Raw genomic sequence first — 19,673 nt, 5'->3', positions numbered from 1 at the left:
CTACGATTATTGCTTTCTGAAGCCGCCTTTCTTCATTTTTTGCTTAGCCGTCATATAGCTTAGATACATATAGATGTCTTATAGCTTAAATACACATAGCAGTCATATAGCTTAGATACATATAGGTGTCATATAGCTTAGATACATATAGGTGTCATATAGCTTAGATACATATAGCAGTCATATAGCTTAGATACATATAGCTGTCATATAGCTTAGATACATATAGCAATCATATGATGGCTATATGTATCTAAGCTATATTATGGCTGTATGTATCTAAGCTATATGACACCTATATGTATCTAAGCTATATGACTATAATATGTATCTAAGCTATATGACATCTAGATGTATCTAAGCAATATGACAGCTATATGTATCCAAGCTATATGATAGCTAGATGTATCTAAGCCACATATCAGCTATATGTATCTAAGCTATATGACAGCTATATGTATCTAAGCTCTATGACACCTATATGTGTCAAAGCTAAATGACAGCTATATGTAGCCAAGCTATATGACGGCTATATGTATCTAAGCTATATAACACATATATGTATCTAAGCTATATCACAGCAATATCTATATTATGAACAATGATTTCCTCTTTGATGTTCCTGGGGGTGGTTTTGAGCTACCAGCTGGGTGCTAGTACAGACGCAGGGCAACACAGTAGAATAAATAATGAATGTACATTAGAAATGTATTTTTAATAATGTTTTAAGCCACCTTAACATATATTGATTTAACTCGGATAACCCCTTTAATTAAAAAAACTGATTGAGGAAGATCCAGACCGATACGAGAGTAGATATATAACTAAATAATACAAATATAAAAGAATAATAAATACAGATGCAGCCGAGCTAAACTTGATGGTTAACGCATTAAGTAAAGAATAAGAAGGGAAAGGTAACTAACTTTTCAATGGATTTCAATGGCTTTTGTCACGAGAAAACCAAGATAAGACTGTGCCATGTGTTATCAGAGTCAGGTTTAGCTCGGCTACAACTGTACATTATATCACAACTCAAAATTCCCCTGTACAATGTCTTCTTATGACCCTTATATTGGACTTTGTGTTGAGTTCTGGTCTCAGTAGAATAATGTAACATTTGGGAATGAAGATACAGCCCAGAAGTCCAGCACTGGAACATAAGATGGCAAAAACTTCCACAGCCACTGTGTACTTCCCCTTGGTGCTGAGGTAGGCCGGGATGAAGGAGATCCACACACTGCAGAACACCAGCATGCTGAAGGTGATGTACTGAGCCTCATTGAAGGTGTCTGGAAGTCTTCTGGCCAAGAAAGCTACAATAAAGCTCATCATTGCCAGAAATCCAATGTAGCCGATGGACAAGTAGAAAGCAATGGCAGATCCCTCAATACATTGTAAGATTATCTTTCCAACCTCTAGTCCAGTGTTATAATCTGGGAATGGTGGAGAATAAAACAACCAGAGGACACAGATCAAAACTTCTCCAGATGAACCTATAACAAGTAAGGATGTGGAGAGGTATCTCTTCATCCACTGCCTCAGTGTCCTGCCTGGTTTAATGGCTTGAAAAGCCAAGACTACAGTCACTGTTTTAGCTAAGACTGAAGAAACTGCAAGGCTAAAAATGATTCCAAAAGTCACTTGTCGGAGGAGACACGATATATCTGAGGGACGTCCAATGAATAAGAGAGGACATAAAAATGAGAAGATGAGTGAGAGGAGAAGTATGAAACTGAGATTCTGGTTATTGGCTTTCACAATCGGAGAATCTTTATTTTTTATAAATATCCCCAACACAACTATAGTCACAAGGCAAAATGTAAGATTTATAATAATTAGAGATGACCCCAGTGTGTCTCCATAAGACAGGAATTCAATCGGTCTTGGAACACAGGAATCTCTTCTTTCATTTGACCAGTGATCGTTAGGACACACTAAGCATGTTCCCATATCTGCAATCAAGAAATGATTATATTTTACCATTGTAAATTTCGCAGAAATGTCCATTTATAGTAGTAGTCATGACATCACTGGCCTGCGGGAAACAGCAAGAAGGCCGTGGTGATACATCCAGCGCCACTGCCTTCTCAAACAGCTGATTGGCAGAATTCCCGGGTGCCGGACCCCCACCGATCAGACGCTGATGATCTCTGCAAAGGATACATGACCAGTAATAAAAAGCTACAGGACCCCTTTATTGGCCCACATTTTGTGTCCTTTGAAGATGTAGCCAGTTTTTCTCATTTTGCCTCTTTGCATTGGGGCTGCCAGATTCTTTGACCCTTTACCCTTATAAAGCTTCATGAGGTTTTGTTTTAATAGGATTAGATGAACTTTCCCATGGCGCTGAGCTGGATTACATATCCTTTCATTGCATGTATTTTTTAATTTATTTTTTATCTCAAAAGGAAATTTTAATTGTGATACTTATTTTATGACTATAATGAAATATACAAGTGTTCTGATAGTATGTGATCGGTTGTTGGGATATTTGGAGAGGACATCTGGACACTGCACTGCGGACCTTCAATAGCTATACATAATTTTTACTAAACCTAATTATATGATAATTCCCCTGTTACACGGGCAGCTCAAGCTCACTGCTGCTGCTTTACATCCTAATCTTTACCAACCAATGACTAGCAACCAGTAGATATTTAAGGCACCTTCCCTGGTAGGTGTGCCTACCTCTGCCTGTTTCTTGATTGTCTCTCTGTTGCCTAACCTGACCTGTGCGTGATTTTTCATATTGATGCAGTGCCGCTTGCCGTGACCTTGGTTATGGTTCTCAGATTTGCATGTATTCTGCCTGTCCTGACCTTGGCCTGTCACTGACTATGAGTTTGATTGATCTCTCGGTGCCCTGAACCAGTGTCTCTGACTCCCAAAAGCCAGCTTCCCAACCACATTGGGATTATTCCAGAAGGTAGCGGCCTGGTGGTTCCCTGCAGTGAAGTCTAAATCCCTGTTTCGGGATAAAGGGTGAATACCTGCAGACTGGCTGGATAACACCCTTAGATCTAGCCCAAAGTCAAACCGGTTGGTTGGTACAGTGTTTCCACACCAACTGCCATAACATTCCCTTGATTACAATTTCTTTGTATTTCATGGCCAGTTTTTATACTGACATGTTATGGTGTTAGAACAACTGCCCCATTTACTCACAATTATCTTAGGATACATATACATTTATCAGCAGTTGCTTCATTAGGTTGGTGATAAACATCTACTGTCAACAATAGCAGATCTATTCATTGTCTTCATGGTAAAATGTGTGCAAATCCTCATGCATCCATGTGTCTGATTCATTTTGATAAAGGTAATGTTTTTGACAATGGTGCAGGACAATGTTGCCTATTTGGGTGTAATAGCGGCACCTGCCGAGCTGAAACCTCTCTCTGAAATCACAGTGAAGTATTGACAAGACAATTCAGCAATAGTGGGCTACTTCTAGTCACTGTTTCAATTTTCCTCCTCAGAAGTCCATGGGGTCAGGAAATAGTGTTGTACTGATATCCTTTGCCCACCGCTGCCTCACTCCTTCCTGTAGGCACAGGCACTGCACTACTCACAGTGGCCCCACTCCTCTTCCTTCCACAGCTCTGGTTCCACCCACCATGGTCTTCTGCGAGTCAATGCTACTTTAAAGGCTTCCAGGCCTGCTCTATAGTGCACATGCATGCTTACTCTCAGCCTCTTGAAAGGTCAGCATGCACACGTCCAAATCCTTTCCCACCCTGTCCCTAGGTATTTAAGTTGCCCTCCCCTCTGATAGGGAGCTTGAGTTTTAGGTTCTCAAGTCTCTAGTAAAATGCAAAAGTGTATTTTCTGTCTGACTATCCATTTACCTTACTCCAGCCTCACTACAGACTCTGACTTCTAGTTGCCTTCCCTGACCTAAACCTGTTTCTTGGATTACCCTACTGTCACCTGTCCTGATCTCAGCATTGTCTCACGGATATCCTTGTATGCTGCCTGCTCTAACCTCGGCCCATCTCCTGACTACACATATTACCTGATCCTTCAGTGCTTTTCACTGGTGTGTCCGACTCTGTTGGTCAGCCACCAAATGCACTAGAAATATCTGAATTGATAGTGGTTTGGTTGCTCTTCCTCAGCAAAGTCCGGATCCAGGGGTTAAAGAGTGAATACCACAGGACTAACAGGATCATGCCCTTAGTGTTACTCCTAACCAAACCGGCTCATTGGTAAGATGGATCCACACCCACAGCATGTTAACAGAGTATGTGCTGGAGGAAGGGCACACACAGTCATGTAGACAACGAGACAATTTAAAAAAAAATTATGTACATAAAACTGTACAGGTGGCTAGAAGTTACATAGTTAATATGGTTGAAAAAAGACATAAGTCCATCAAGTTCAACCAAGTGTGAATATCATATAGCAAAAAAGACGCGGAACCGGTCTTCCGCGTCTTTACCAATTACCAATGCCATAGAGAAGAATTACATTTCTGTGAAGGTGCAGAACTGGGCAACATTTTCAAAACAACAAATTTTACAGAGAGCTGAGAAGAAACACTGCTGCCATAAAGGACAATAACAATTTAGACAAATCACACAACTGTGCAACCTGATTGAGAAGAGGACAGTTTTATACAGAAAGCCGACCAGAAGTATTATTGTCATGTAGCAGAATTACATTTGAGTGAAGGCATGGAACTGCGTGAAATCTTAAAAACTAGACAATTTTCATATACAGTTATTAATGCCACATTTATAGCAGAATTACATTTGGGTGGTGGCGCCACTTGCCTCTCTGAATACCCGTTATACAGTATACTGGAGGCTGGACCAGATATGGTACAATGATAGCACACTGGGCCATTTCCAGCCACTGTTCCAATCTGCCTCCCAGAAGTCCACAGAAAGGGCACAGTCATTTCGAAAAGGAGATAAATTTAAAGGGAGTCTATAAGAAACTTACCTATCCGGGTTTCAGCGGTGCTGGAGCCACGCCCCCTGGTGACACGACAGCATCCTTAGCAACAGGATGCAATACTCCCGTTCCACCACATCCCAAAGATGCTCTATTGGGTTGAGATCTGGTGACTGTGGGGGCCATTTTAGTACAGTGAACTCATTGTCATGTTCAAGAAACCTATTTGAAATGATTCGAGCTTTGTGACATGGTGCATTATCCTGCTGGAAGTAGCCATCAGAGGATGGGTACATGGTGGTCATGAAGGGATGGACATGGTCAGAAACAATGCTCAGGTAACCTGTGGCATTTAAACTATGGCCAATTGTCACTAAGGGGCCTAAAGTGTGCCGAGAAAACATCCCCCACACCATTACACCACCACCACCACCACCAGCCTGCACAGTGGTAACAAGGCATGATGGATACATGTTCTCATTCTGTTTACGCCAAATTCGGACTCTACCATTTGAATGTCTCAACAGAAATCGAGACTCATCAGACCAGGCAACATTTTTCCAGTCTTCAACAGTCCAATTTTGGTGAGCTTGTGCAAATTGTAGCCTATTTTTCCTATTTGTAGTGGAGATGAGTGGTACCCGGTGGGGTCTTCTGCTGTTGTAGCCCATCCGCCTCAAGGTTGTGCGTGTTGTGGCTTCACAAATGCTTTGCTGCATACCTCGGTTGTAACGAGTGTTTTTTTCAGTCAACCTTGCTCTTCTATCAGCTTGAATCAGTCGGCCCATTCTCCTCTGACCTCTACCATCAACAAGGCATTTTCGCCCACAGGACTGCCGCATACTGGATGTTTTTCCCTTTTCACACCATTCTTTGTAAACCCTAGAAATGGTTGTGCGTGAAAATCCCAGTAACTGAGCATATTGTAAAATACTCAGACCGGCCCGTCTGGCACCAACAACCATGCCACGCTCAAAATTGCTTAAATCACCTTTCTTTCCCATTTTGACATTCAGTTTGATTTCAGGAGATTGTTTTGACAAGGACCACAACCCTACATGCATTAAAGCAACTGCCATGTGATTGGTTGACTAGATAATCGCATTAATAAGAAATTGAACAGGTGTTCCTAATAATTCTTTAGGTGAGTGTACAGTACAGACCAAAAGTTTGGACACACCTTCTCATTCAAAGAGTTTTCTTTATTTTCATTGACTATGAAAATTGTAGATCCAGAGAAGATACAGGCGGCACTCCGCTGTCTGCGATGCGGTGCACGTGTCCAGGGAAGATCCACAGATACTGGTAAAGAGAGGACCGGCACTCGCTTTAGTTATGATTTTCAATTATTTTAATGGTCACATACAAGTGGTAAGTGATGCGTTTCGGCTGCTATGTTTGACAAAGTCTCATAGCAGCCGAAACGCGTCACTTACCACTTGTATGTGACCATTAAAATTAATTGAAAATCATAACTAAAGCGAGTGCCGGTCCTCTCTTTACCACTATGAAAATTGTAGATTCACACTGGAGGCATCAAAACTATGAATTAACACATGTGGAATTATATACATAACAAAAAAGTGTGAAACAACTGAAAATATGTCATATTCTAGGTTCTTCAAAGTAGCCATTTTTTGCTTTGATTACTGCTTTGCAAACTCTTGGTATTCTCTTGATGAGCTTCAAGAGGTAGTCACCTGAAATGGTCTTCCAACAGTCTTGAAGGAGTTCCCAGAGATGCTTAGCACTTGTTGGCCCTTTTGCCTTCGCTCGGCGGACCAGCTCACCCCAAACCATCTCGATTGGGTTCAGGTCCATTGACTGTGGAGGCCAGGTCATCTGGCGCAGCACCCCATCACTCTCCTTCATGGTCAAATAGCCCTTACACAGCCTGGAGGTGTGTTTGGGTTCATTGTCCTGTCCTGTTGATGGTCCAAATAAACGCAAACCCGATGGAATAGCAGGTCGCTGCAAGATGCTGTGGTAGCCATGCTGGTTCAGTATGCCTTCAATTTTGAATAAATCCCCAACAGTGTCACCAGCAAAGCACCTCCACACCATCACACCTCCTCCACCATGCTTCATGGTGGGAACCAGGCATGTAGAATCCATATGTTCACCTTTTTTGCGTCGCACAAAGAAACAGTGGTTGGAACCAAAGATGTCAAATTCGGACTCATCAGACCAAAGCACAGATTTCCACTGGTCTAATGTCCATTCCTTGTGTTCTTAAGCCCAAACAAGTCACTTCTGCTTGTTGCCTGTCCTTAGCCGTGGTTTCCTAGCAGATATTCTACCATGAAGGCCTGATTCACACAGTCTCCTCTTAACAGTTGTTCTAGAGATGTGTCTGCTGCTAGAACTCTGTGTGGCATTGACCTGGTCTCTAATCTGAGCTGCTGTTAATCTGCGATTTCTGAGGCTGGTGACTCGGATGAACTTATCCTCCGCAGCAGAGGTGACTCTTGGTCTTCCCTCTTGGGGCGGACCGCATGTGAGCCAGTTTCTTTGTAGCGCTTGATGGTTTTTGTGACTGCACTTGGGGACGCTTTCAAAGTTTTCCCAATTTTTCGGACTGACTGACCTTCATTTCTTAAAGTAATGATGGCCACTCGTTTTTCTTTACTTAGCTGCTTTTTTCTTGCCATAATACAAATTCTAACAGTCTAATCAGTAGGACTATCAGCTGTGTATTCACCTGACTTCTCCACAACGCAACTGATGGTCCCAACCCCATTTATAAGGCAAGAAATCCCACTTATTAAACCTGACAGGGCACACCTGTGAAGTGAAAACCATTTCAGGTGACTACCTCTTGAAGCTCATCAAGAGAATGCCAAGAGTGTGCAAAGCAGTAATCAAAGCAAAAGGTGGCTACTTTGAAGAACCTAGAATATGACATATTTTCAGTTGTTTCACACTTTTTTGTTATGTATATAATTCCAAATGTGTTAATTCATAGTTTTAATGCCTTCAGTGTGAATCTACAATTTTCATAGTCATAAAAATAAAGAAAACTCTTTGAATGAGAAGGTGTGTCCAAACTTTTGGTCTGTACTTGATGTACGACTCTAGTATTTTGTTTGTCTGACTTGTTTGTTAGTGCATCTCTGCACTTAAATAGCGTTGTGACTGTCGACCCGTTGCGGTCTACCTATATAGGGATTCTACTCAAGTAGGTAGGGACAGCGTGCTGGGTTCTAGACCAAGGGCTCACTGTCCATGTTTGTCCCCACCTACTAACTGAGTCTGTCATGTAAATGTTACTAATATAGCTACCAGCAATGGCCATCAGAACATTGCAAAACGTATGCTGCTGGAGGTACTGTGCATATGCCTATAAAACACAAACTAGTGAATGGTGAGGTTTTATGAATAAAGATAAAAAGGCTAGCTACTCATGCACAGAATAAACATATCTTTTTTGAGGCTCTGTAAGATTTTTGTGATTGCAGTGCGTTACATGAACAGCTCTAGATGCCCTCACTGTAAGGTAAACACATAGGACAATGCCCCTATGTTCTCCTCCTCTACTGATAAAACCCTGACATTTCTACCTATTAGTTCAATCTAGCCAAACTAAGTATGTCCCTATACTATCCCTGCAATACCCTAAGATGGCTGCTTGAGTTTGTAATTGGGGTCTGCCGAGTGAGACAGACTCATGTGACACAAGTTCCCAATGGCATCTGTGCTTCAGACATAGCACAGAGCCTGATGGGACAATATCTATCCAGCCACATGATAGGCTGTCTGCAAAGCCCGCCAGCCAGGGCTTCTCCCAGTCATGTGATCCGTCTTCCCCATCCTCCCCGCTCTATTTTGCTTGCATTTTAACAGTAAAATGGCAATCACTGTTTTGGCAATTCCTAAAAAGCAAATTGCCTAAACTACGGATTTGTTTGGCAGAAGAATTTTTGTGAAATTTATATCAAATAGTTTACAATCAATTCCATCTTCACTACTTTTATCCCTTTTACAATAAACCTTCTATGGAGAATGATTAAAAAAATATGGATTCCTCTATATGATATTCATATTAAACACCTGGGGGAATGGAAACTAGCAAAATGGCACCTTCCAAAATATGACTGATCTACCCGACATACAGATGTAGCCAATGTTATCTTGACTGGCTTAACGGATTAATGCAACAAAATGCTATTACAGTGATCTTGTTACAGTGACCCTCCTGGCATGCCCGGAGCCAGGATAATGTTGGCTACATCAGAAAACATCATTTTTTTTTTTGCAATAGAGCTCAAAATGAATGTTGTCTGATCGGTGCTAATGCCCATCTTGTAGACTATCATGTGAAATTATCCCTACTCACCAGTCTGGTTGGAGATTTCGCTTTCTGCACAGGGGGCACAGTAGTAGCAGCATTTCTGTTTTCCTTCCAGTAGGACTTTCCAGTATCCATGGAGGCAACTCTCACTACAGATCGAGCGCGGTGTCTGGAAAAGTCATATACACATGTACATATACGTATTTAATGCTTGACTTTTGAGACATAAAGGTGCTCTTCCTTTTATAATATATAAACTCCAGATATTGGGACCAGTAGAGGAATCCATACTCATCCAGTCCCTGCTACTCAATTATGGCCCTCTGACATCCAAGCTGTCTGCACTGCACTTCTGGTCCCAGCCAATGACTTGTCTCTACAGTGAAATGTCCCAAAGTGGCACATCACTGCTGGGTGATGTACTGCTTGGAGATATGTCATCTTTGAGGCCACTCAGTGGAATCAGAGGAGAAAGTGACCCTGTCCATGCAGGAAGTTAACATATAGAGACCAGAAGTCCAATGAAGAGCCCTGGAGCGAGGGAGTCAGAACCGAGCAATGGGGACTAGATGACTATAGATTTCTAAGCAGGTCCCAATTTCTGTGAGTTACATAAATACACAAATGACAATACTAGATAATTCCTCAAGCCGAGGTTAAAAGCTGAGAACTTTGCCAATTTCTTCCAGTCAGGAACATATCGAAGCCCCTCATGTACCACATCACAGTGTCTCAGCAAGCATGGGGTCCTACCACTAAACTACCTGTGGTGTGTGAACAAGGTCTGAACAGTGCTAAAACAACTCACAGCCAGACTCTTAGATGCCTCCATGGTGGTATCACCAATGCACTGTGCTGAGAGTTGGTTTTTAGCAATGTTCAGACAAACACTGCATGTATATGTGATGGGTAGCAGCCAGATCTCCATTGGATACCATTGTAGTTAATGGGACTGTCAATCTGTTTTCTGCCGGATCAGCCTGCCGGACACTGGTAAAGGAGATGTGCAAGAGGCCTAGACTACAAAATGTACAGTATGCAGCAGGTATTCTGTTTTCAAAGTTCTTGACTTAGTCCTCATGCACAAGACCGTATGTGTTTTGTGGTCCACAAACTATGGATCCTCAAAACATGCATACCGGCAGTGTACTGTACATGTCATCATGTTCTTTCTCCCTTTTATAGAAGTGTCCTATCCTTTTCTGGATAACGGACAAGTGTAGTACATTTTTTTAACTTTTTTTTTTTTGCAGGACTGCAGCACTGAAATAAAGTGGGTTGTCTACATTTTTTGCAGATTATTGAAATAAATGTGTCCACATTCGAACCACAAAAAAATTGTATTAGATGTGGAAGGAAAATCCGGCGGTGTGCATGAGGCCTTAAATAACAAGGAAACTATGTCTTGCAGATGGAAGCAAAATACAGTAGAAAACATAGAAACATAGAATGTGTCGGCAGATAAGAACCATCTAGTCTGCCCAATATAGTGAATGCTATGGATAGCCCGAGGTCCTATCTTATATGAAGGATGGCCTTATGCCTATCCCCTGCATGCTTAAACTCCTCCACTGTATTTGCAGCTACCACTTCTGCAGGAAGGCTATTCCATGCATCCACTACTCTCTCAGTAAAGTAATACTTCCTGATATTACTTTTAAACCTTTTCCCCTCTAATTTAAAACTATGTCCTCTTGTAGCAGTTGTTCTTCTTTTACATTTTCTCTCCTCTTTTACCTTGTTGATTCCCTTTATGTATTTAGCAGTCTCTATCATATCCCCTCTGTCTCGTCTTTCTTCCAAGCTATACATGTTAAGGTCCTTTAATCTTTCCTGGTAAGTTTTATCCTGCAATCCATGTACCAGTTTAGTAGCTCTTCTCTGAACTCTCTCCAAAGTATCAATATCCTTCTGGAGATATGGTCTCCAGTACTGAGCACAATACTCCAAATGAGGTCTCACTAGTGCTCTGTAGAGCGGCATGAGCAGCCTCCCTCTTTCTACTGGTAATGCCTCTCCCTATACACCCAAGCATTCTGCTAGCATTTCCTGCTGCTCTATGACATTGTCTGCCTACCTTTAAGTCTTCTGAAATAATGACCCCTAAATCCCTTTCCTCAGATACTGAGGTTAGGACTGTATCACTGATTTTATATTCTGCTCTTGGGTTTTTATGTCCCAGGTGCATTATCTTGCACTTATCAACATTACATTTTAGTTGCCAGATTTTTGACCATTCCTCTAGTTTTCCTAAATCATTTTCCATTTGGTGTATCCCTCCAGGAACATCAGCCCTGTTACATATCTTTGTGTCATCAGCAAAAAGACACACCTTACCATTGAGGCCTTCTGCCTTCTGTGATAAATATATTATCCCCTTAAGGACTCAGCCCTATTTCACATTAAGGACTTGGCCTTTTTTTTTGCAAATCTGACCAATGTCACTTTAAGTGCTGATAACTTGAAAACACTTTGACTTATCCAGGCCATTCTGATATTGTTTTTTCGTCACATATTGTACTTCATGACACTGGTAAATTTAAGTCAAAAATTATTATTTTTTTTGCATTAAAAAATACCTAATTTACCCAAAATTTGGAAAAAGTAGCAAATTTCAAAGTTTCAGTTTCTCTACTTCTGTAATACATAGTAATACCACCAAAAATTGTGATGACTTTACATTCCCCATATGTCTACTTCATGTTTGAATTATTTTGGGAATGATATTTTATTTTTTGGGGATGTTACAAGGCTTAGAAGTTTAGAAGCAAATCTTGAAATTTTTTAGAAATTTACAAAAACCCAATTTTTAGGGACCACTACAGGTCTGAAGTCACTTTGAGAGGCTTACATAATAGAAACCGCCCAAAAATAGGTGTTGCACAAGAGTTATTGGCAAATGGGGATGAAATTTGTGAATTTCATTTTTATGCCTAATTTTCCATTTTAACCCATTTTTTCCACTAACAAAGCAAGGGTTAACAGCCAAACAAGACTGTATCTTTATTGCCCTGACTCTGCCGTTTACAGAAACACCCAATATGTGGTCGTAAACTGCTGTACGGGCACACAGTAGGGCGTAGAGTGAAAGGTGCGCCGTATGGTTTTTGGAAGACAGATTTTGCTGGACTGGCTTTTTGACACCATGTCCCATTTGAAGCCCCCCTGATGCACCCCTAGAGTAGAAACTCCATAAAAGTGACCCCATTTTAGAAACTACGGGATAGGGTGGCAGTTTTGTTGGTACTATTTTAGGGTACATATTATTTTTGGTTGCTCTATATTACACTTTTTGTGAGGCAAGGTAACAAGAAATATCTTTTTTGGCACGCTTTTTTTTTGTTATTTACAACATTCATCTGACAGGTTAGATCATGTGGTCATTTTATAGAGCAGGTTGTAACGGACGCGGCGATACCTAATATGTATAAATTTTTTCTTTATTTATGTAAGTTTTACACAATGATTTAATTTTTAAAACAAAATAAATTTTTAGTGTCTCCATAGTCTAAGAGCCATAGTTTTTTCAGTTTTTGTGCGATTATCTTAAGTGGGGTCTCATTTTTTGCAGGATGAGATGACGGTTTGATTGGCACTATTTTAGCGTGCATATAACTTTTTGATCACTTGCTATTACACTTTTTGTGACGTAAGATGACAAAAAATGTCTTTTTTTACACCATTTTTATTTTTTTACAGTGGTCACCTGAGGGGTTAGATCATGTGATATTTTTATAGAGACGGTTGATACGGACGTGGCAATACCTAATATGTATACTTTTTTTATTTATTTAAGTTTTACACAATGATTTCATTTTTGAAACAAAAAAAATATGTTTTAGTGTTTCCATAGTCTAAGAGCCATAGTTTTTTCAGTTTTTGGACGATTATCTTGGGTAGGGTATGATTTTTGCGGGATGAGATGACGGTTTGATTGGCACTATTTTGGCGTACATGCAACTTTTATGATCACTTTTATTACCTTTTTGGGGAAGCAAGGTGGGCAAAATTTCAATTTCCTCATAGTTTTTATTTTTTTATTTTTATGGTGTTCACCGTGCAGCGGAAGTAACATGACCGCTTTATAGATCAGGTCGTTACGGACGTGGCAATACCTAATATGTGTAGTGTATTTTATTTTTAAAATTTTTATTCAGTGATAAATGTGTTTTCTTTTATCTTAACTTTTTTCACTTTTTTTTTACATTTTTTTGACCCAGACCCGCTTGGTTCTTGAAGATCCAGTGGGTCTGATGTCTATATAATACAGTACAGTACACTATATAGTCTACTGTACTATATTTTACTTACACTTTGTCTGAACAGATCTATGCCTTTAGCATAGATCTGTTCAGCACCATGGACAGCAGGATGCCTGAGAAGGCGTCCTGTTGCCATGGAAAACTTCCCCGTCTGCCACAACTTCGCAGATGGGGAAGGGTAAGGAGCGGGGCACAGCAAAGGCACAGCAGCCCCCCGATGGGAGAGGGAGGTAGCTCCCTGAGCTGTAAACCTTTTCCATACAGCGGTCTGTACGGACCGCGGTATGGAAAGGGTTAAACGGCTGACATCGCGGCACAGATGTCAGACGTTTATACCAGGGTGTCAGCAATGTGCTGACACCCTGGTATACCCACTGGCCACCAACGAATATTCAAAGAGAGGCGGGCGGGGGATCGCTATCCCGCCTGCCGCACTGCCCGCCTCCCGCACTGCCTGCAACAGCATTTTTAAGTTTGATCCCCGCAGTCAGTGACCGCGGGGATCTGAATCGGCAGAAAGCGCAGCAAACCGCAGGTCTGAATTGACCTGTGGTTTGCTGCAATTGCCGATACGGGGGGGTCGCATGACCCCCCCCCCCCCCTGGCGTTGCTACAGGATGCCGGCTAAATGATTTCAGCCGGCATCCTGTTCGGATTGACCCCCGCAGTGCTGCAATCTCATTTTAAACTCATGACTTACCGGTACGTCATGGGTCCTTAAGGACTCGGAAAACATGCTGTACCGGTTTGTCATGCGTCCCTAAGGGGTTAAACAATATAGGTCCCAGAACATATCCCTGAGGTACCCCACTGGTAACAAGACCATGGTCTGAATATACTCCATTGACTACAACCCTCTTTTGTCTCTCCATCAGCCACTGCCTAATCCATTCAACAATATGGGAGTCCAAGCTCAAAGACTGCAGTTTATTGATAAGCCTTCTATGTGGGACAGTATCAAAAGCCCTACTAAAGTCTAGATAAGCGATGTCTACTGCACCTCCACCATCTATTATTTTAGTCACCCAATCAAGTAAAACCATGTTGTTTTTCATCTTTCAATCCATGGGATTTTAGAAGTTCCACAATCTTCTCCTTAAGTATGGTTTCTATTAATTTTCCCCACTATTAAGGTCAGGCTTACTGACCTATAGTTGCCTGATTCCTCCCTACTACCTTTCTTGCAAATGGGCACAACATTTGCTAATTTCCAATCTTCTGGGACGACTCCTGTTGCCAGTGACTGGTTAAATAAATCTGTTAATGGTTTTGCTAGTTCACCGCTAAGCTCTTTTAATAGCTTTGGGTGTAAATGCAGAAGGAATTGGTCATGGAATGCTAAGTACCCCAGATTTTTTTTTCATAATTCAGAAATACCTGTAAATGACGAATATTATGTATGTTCCTAAACAGTAACATTTATATCGTTTTAACAAAGTGAAAAAAACAGCAGAGACTCTGTACACACGGACAAAATGAGGAGATTTATCAAGCCAGGCATCTCTAACACCAGTCTTGGTCTGAAGGGATGTAGCATGAGATACCTCAAAATAATAAAAAACAGAGATGAGTGAATTTCTTGAAATTATTCATAAAATTTGATTTGGGTCATGAGATGAGGACATTTTTTCTACACTAACGGGATTCTAACTGAATCTCACAAAATTTTTCTTCCAAATGAATCATAATTGCCTAAATAAGCACTGATCATTTTACTTTTAAAATAAAGTACAATAAAGAGGGAAACGGGACAAGGAGTTTAAGGATGAAAGATCACATGACTCTGACAGGCCATGTTATCTTTGCAGGCAGCCTGACAGCCAATCAGGAGGCAAAATATTTGCTGGTCTATTATGCTCTTTGCTAGCTGTGAAGCTTAGTCACTGATGTGAGAAGATGTGTTTGCCAGACACTGATTGCAGACACAAGCCAGTCATCTTAGGTTCTTGCAGGGACAGTGAAGTTGAGTTAGGTAGATTGAACTACTAGGTAGAAAGTCAGGTTGTATCAATAGGGAGTGCATAGGGACAGTTAGTGTACTGGGACTGGATGTCTTATGGGGGGTGCAGCTGTTCATGGCTGCCACTGCAGACACAAAGTCCCTGTACTAAGATCATTCAAAGAGACAGTTGTTACAAGGTAGGGGGAGGGGAGTAACACCAGAATGACAACAGAAGGAAAAAGACCAGAAACTAGGCCTCACGGCTAGAAAAAGGGTACAGTATCAAAAGCCCTACTAAAGTCTAGATAAGCGATGTCTACTGCACCTCCACCATCTATTATTTTAGTCACCCAATCAAGTAAAACCATGTTGTTTTTCATCTTTCAATCCATGGGATTTTAGATGTTCCACAATCCTCTCCTTAAGTATGGTTTCTATTAATTTCCCCACTATTAATGTCAGGCTTACTGACCTATAGTTGCCTGATTCCTCCCTACTACCTTTCTTGCAAATGGGCACAACATTTGCTAATTTCCAATCTTCTGGGACGACTCCTGTTGCCAGTGACTGGTTAAATAAATCTGTTAATGGTTTTGCTAGTTCACCGCTAAGCTCTTTTAATAGCTTTGGGTGTAAATGCAGAAGGAATTGGTCATGGAATGCTAAGTACCCCTGAATTTTTTTTCACAATTCAGAAATACCTGTAAATGACGAATATTATGTATGTTCCTAAACTGTAACATTTATATCGTTTTAACAAAGTGATAAAAACAGCAGAGACTCTGTACACACGGACAAAATAAGGAGATTTATCAAGCCAGGCATCTCTAACACCAGTGTTGGTCTGAAGTGCTGTAGCATGAGATACCTCAATATAATAAAAAACAGAGATGAGCGAATTTCTTGAAATTATTCATAAAAGGTAGGGGGAGGGGAGGAACACCAGAATGACAACAGAAGGAAAAAGACCAGAAACTAGGCCTCACGGCTAGAAAAATGGTAGAGGCCACCACCTAAAAAACCCTAAACCTAGCCCTGACTCCTATCAGAATGAATAGACCCTGAAGGTGGGAATATTCATACACCGGAAACCTAGGCCTTAGAATCCCTGGAAAGCCCTAGCAGTAGTGACAGGGTCTGAGACCACTGGTTCTTTCCCAGATGAATGAACCAGAGTCTCCCTGAGGCCTAGTAAACAACAAGCAAATGGGAACAACAAAATACAAAGAGAAGTACACTTATTTTTTATAGAAAATGGATGAGCAGGAACACAGATGAGGAACTAACACCAGCTCTTCCAGCTCCAGGCAGATAATATCAACCGCATGGTAAGAAGTGTGAGTCCAGACTAAATAGAGATAGAGATCAGTAATCACCACAAGCTACACCTGGGATAAGAGGTGTGGCCATTACTAACAACAACACCGCAACAAGTGAAAAGACAGAGAGACTGTCAGATAATTTCACGTGCCGCCAGTCTCTCAGAGCTTTTAACCTCTGTTATGGGAGAGACCGTGACAACAGTACTCCTATTTTCTGTGCATGTCAGCCTTTTTTTCCAGCAATCTGTTAGAAAGCTGCTACAATTAATAAGTGTTTTACATACATATTCTGAGAACCACCATCAGCATATATATTTTGTAGCATACACTGCAAAATGTTGCCTTTTTGTTTCCAAAAAACATCAGCAATTTTGATATAAAAAAATTGCACAATTCAGTGCATTTTAGGGCATTAATATCAGTATGCATTGTGTTTACAGTTTATTTTAGCCAGTTAATTACAAAAAACTATTTACTATTTATAGTTGCACAATTCAGTGTATTTTAGCACGTCGATTCCAATGTGCAGTGTGTTAGTAGAAACGGACGTTTAATTATGCTTCTATTAACTACAAAAAACTGTTACAAATTTGCTACTGATTTCAATTGCACAATACATTACATTTTAGTGCATCAGTACCAGTGTGCAGAGTGTCCATAGAAGGGCAAGTTACATTGAGGTTGTGTAGAATGTGTAGAGTGTATGTAGAATGGCATATTTTATTGACCCTATGTTAATTAAAAAAAAGCAAATCAAATTTTGGTACCGTTAATACTTTTCAAAATTCAGTGTGGGATTTTAATACCATTTATACATGAGAAATTTAATGCATTTCTGGTGCGTCAATACCAGTGTGCATTGTGTTCATAAAAGACCATGTTTAATTTAGTTTGTGTGAATGAATTTTTTTTTTCAGTTTTGTTATCATTTATAATTGCACAATGCAGCACATTTCAGTGTGTCACTACCAGTGTAAAGTTTGATTGTAGAAGGAAGCGTTTATTTGCGCCTGTGTTTATTACTATAGATGAGCGAATTTCTCAAAAATTCGATTCGGCCAGTTCGCCAATCTTAAAAAAAAAAAAAATGTTCGATCTGAATTTATTTGCGGCAAATCAAATTAAAAAACAGCTATTTCCTGGCTGCAGAGAGCCTTTATTGTGTTGTAGAACACTGTGCCTTGCAGTAACACGCATAGGGAGTCTGCTATGGCAGTAAAATAATACTGTGAGTAAGTATGACATGCAGATGACAGGCGTCGCTCTTAGAATCACTGCACACTTCACTTATTTAGGCAGTCACAGGGCCAAAATTGACCAAATAACTATGAACTCAGCCTTACAGGTCGATGTTTGTGTCAAGAAGAAGACATCTCCTTTTACACCCTTGTCAGCTGATTCCACATAGATGTCTACAAAACCTGTTCTTTTAAACGCTTACACAAGTAGAGCCCCACAGACAGAGTGGAGAGGGTGTCAACCATAAGTTTGTCTTGACATCACTGATTATTTTGCCTTTCCTCTGATCCGTCAGAACAATAACCCCCAAAAAACGGATCCTGTCTTTGGAGCATCCGGCTTCACTCGGTCAGCATTTGGTCAGTATTTCATCAGTATTGCTAATTCCCCCCCCAAAAAACTGTGGATCAAAAACAGAGATGACACATGAATGGAATATTTGCATGTCTTCTGTGCTTAGTACCCACTCCTACTTTTGACTACCAAATCACAAGCCAATTCTGATGGGACCACACAAGCATTACAGCTGCTACATAGAAAGGATCCGTTGTGCATATCATTTTTGCTTCCTTCTGACAGATCAGAAGAAGTGTCAAATACACGATAATGTCAGCCAAATAGTGGCCCAGTCATGAAGGTTGACAAAGGTCAGTCTCTCGACATTTTGGGTGGACAGACGAGTTCTTCTTGGGGTAACTATGGCCCCCGCCGCATCAAACACCCGCTCTGATGCCACACTACTGTCTGGACAGGACAACTTTTCAAGGCCAAACTCGACTAGATGCGGCTTCAAATCCAGTTTGGCTGCCCAGTAGTCCAGCGGATCTTAAATGTGGGGTGGCAGGGTGCTGACCTAGTATGCCTCCACCTGGAGAATGATGTAGCAGATAGCTGGAACATATGAATAAACGTCCGACTGGCTTGATCCCAAACTAAGGAGCATATAGGTGAGCCCTATAAAACCCTAAGAGCTCTCCCTGACTGCTATGCCCATGCAAGGGTCTCAATTGTAGACAATTGCATGCCCACGTACCTAAGACTGTGTGACACCTGAAAACCTTATAATAGTGAGGGGACACGACCACCGGCTCCCTGCACTTAATACGGACGGAGTCAGGGTCACCTAGAGTCAAGCCAGCAAGTAAACATAATACATTAAAGGATCAGTATGAGAATGTGCAACATTCACTGTTGGGGAAAATATCGCAGGAACTTTCATTAATAGATGTATGGAGGTACCTCTATGATAAGCGAGTGTTCTCTTGTTTTAGTCGGGGAAATAAAATAATGTCCAGAATAGATTTGGCATTAGTTAGTTCAGAACTGATAGACCAGATATCCAGCATGCGGTATGAAGCAAATAGCATCTCAGATCACTCCCCCGTTTGCTTGTTGTTTAAAACAAACTCTAGACGAATTAGTCGAGAGTTTCGCTTGAATCCACATTGGTTGAACTTAATCAAGGAGGAACAGGGCATTAGGGCGGATATAGAGGAGTTTTTGAAGTATAACTTGGGGACCGCATGTCTAGGGTATGTTTGGGATGCCTTTAAAGCATTTCTACGCGGTATTTTGGTAAGCAAAATTAAGGGATTAAAAAGGGGATTTGTTAAGCAGGAGAGAGAGCTGGCAGATAGGATAAAAGAAATAGAAGCAGAACTTATGATTCCCTTACGTCCTACCAGCAGCACAGATGGGGTTAACTGCCCCTGTGG

The 19,673-nt window shown here is 41.0% G+C and overlaps 1 protein-coding gene across 1 annotated transcript in view; it reads right to left on the bottom strand.

Annotated features, from left to right (window-relative positions):
• Positions 1 to 10,025, bottom strand: part of LOC122935164 (vomeronasal type-2 receptor 26-like) — a 124,317-nt gene extending 114,292 nt beyond the window's left edge. Inside the window, exons 1-3 of the mRNA XM_044290928.1 lie at positions 10,002 to 10,025; positions 9,239 to 9,362; positions 1,082 to 1,955 (exon numbers count right to left, since the gene is read on the bottom strand). Of these exons, the coding sequence (XP_044146863.1) occupies positions 1,082 to 1,955; positions 9,239 to 9,362; positions 10,002 to 10,025 (1,022 nt within the window). The remainder of the gene's footprint in view (positions 1 to 1,081; positions 1,956 to 9,238; positions 9,363 to 10,001) is intronic.
• Between the last annotated feature and the right edge of the window lie 9,648 nt (positions 10,026 to 19,673).

Source organism: Bufo gargarizans, chromosome 4, assembly GCF_014858855.1.
Source record: "Bufo gargarizans isolate SCDJY-AF-19 chromosome 4, ASM1485885v1, whole genome shotgun sequence".
NCBI classification, from domain to species: domain Eukaryota; kingdom Metazoa; phylum Chordata; class Amphibia; order Anura; family Bufonidae; genus Bufo; species Bufo gargarizans.
This window is presented reverse-complemented; position numbering and strand designations above follow the sequence as displayed.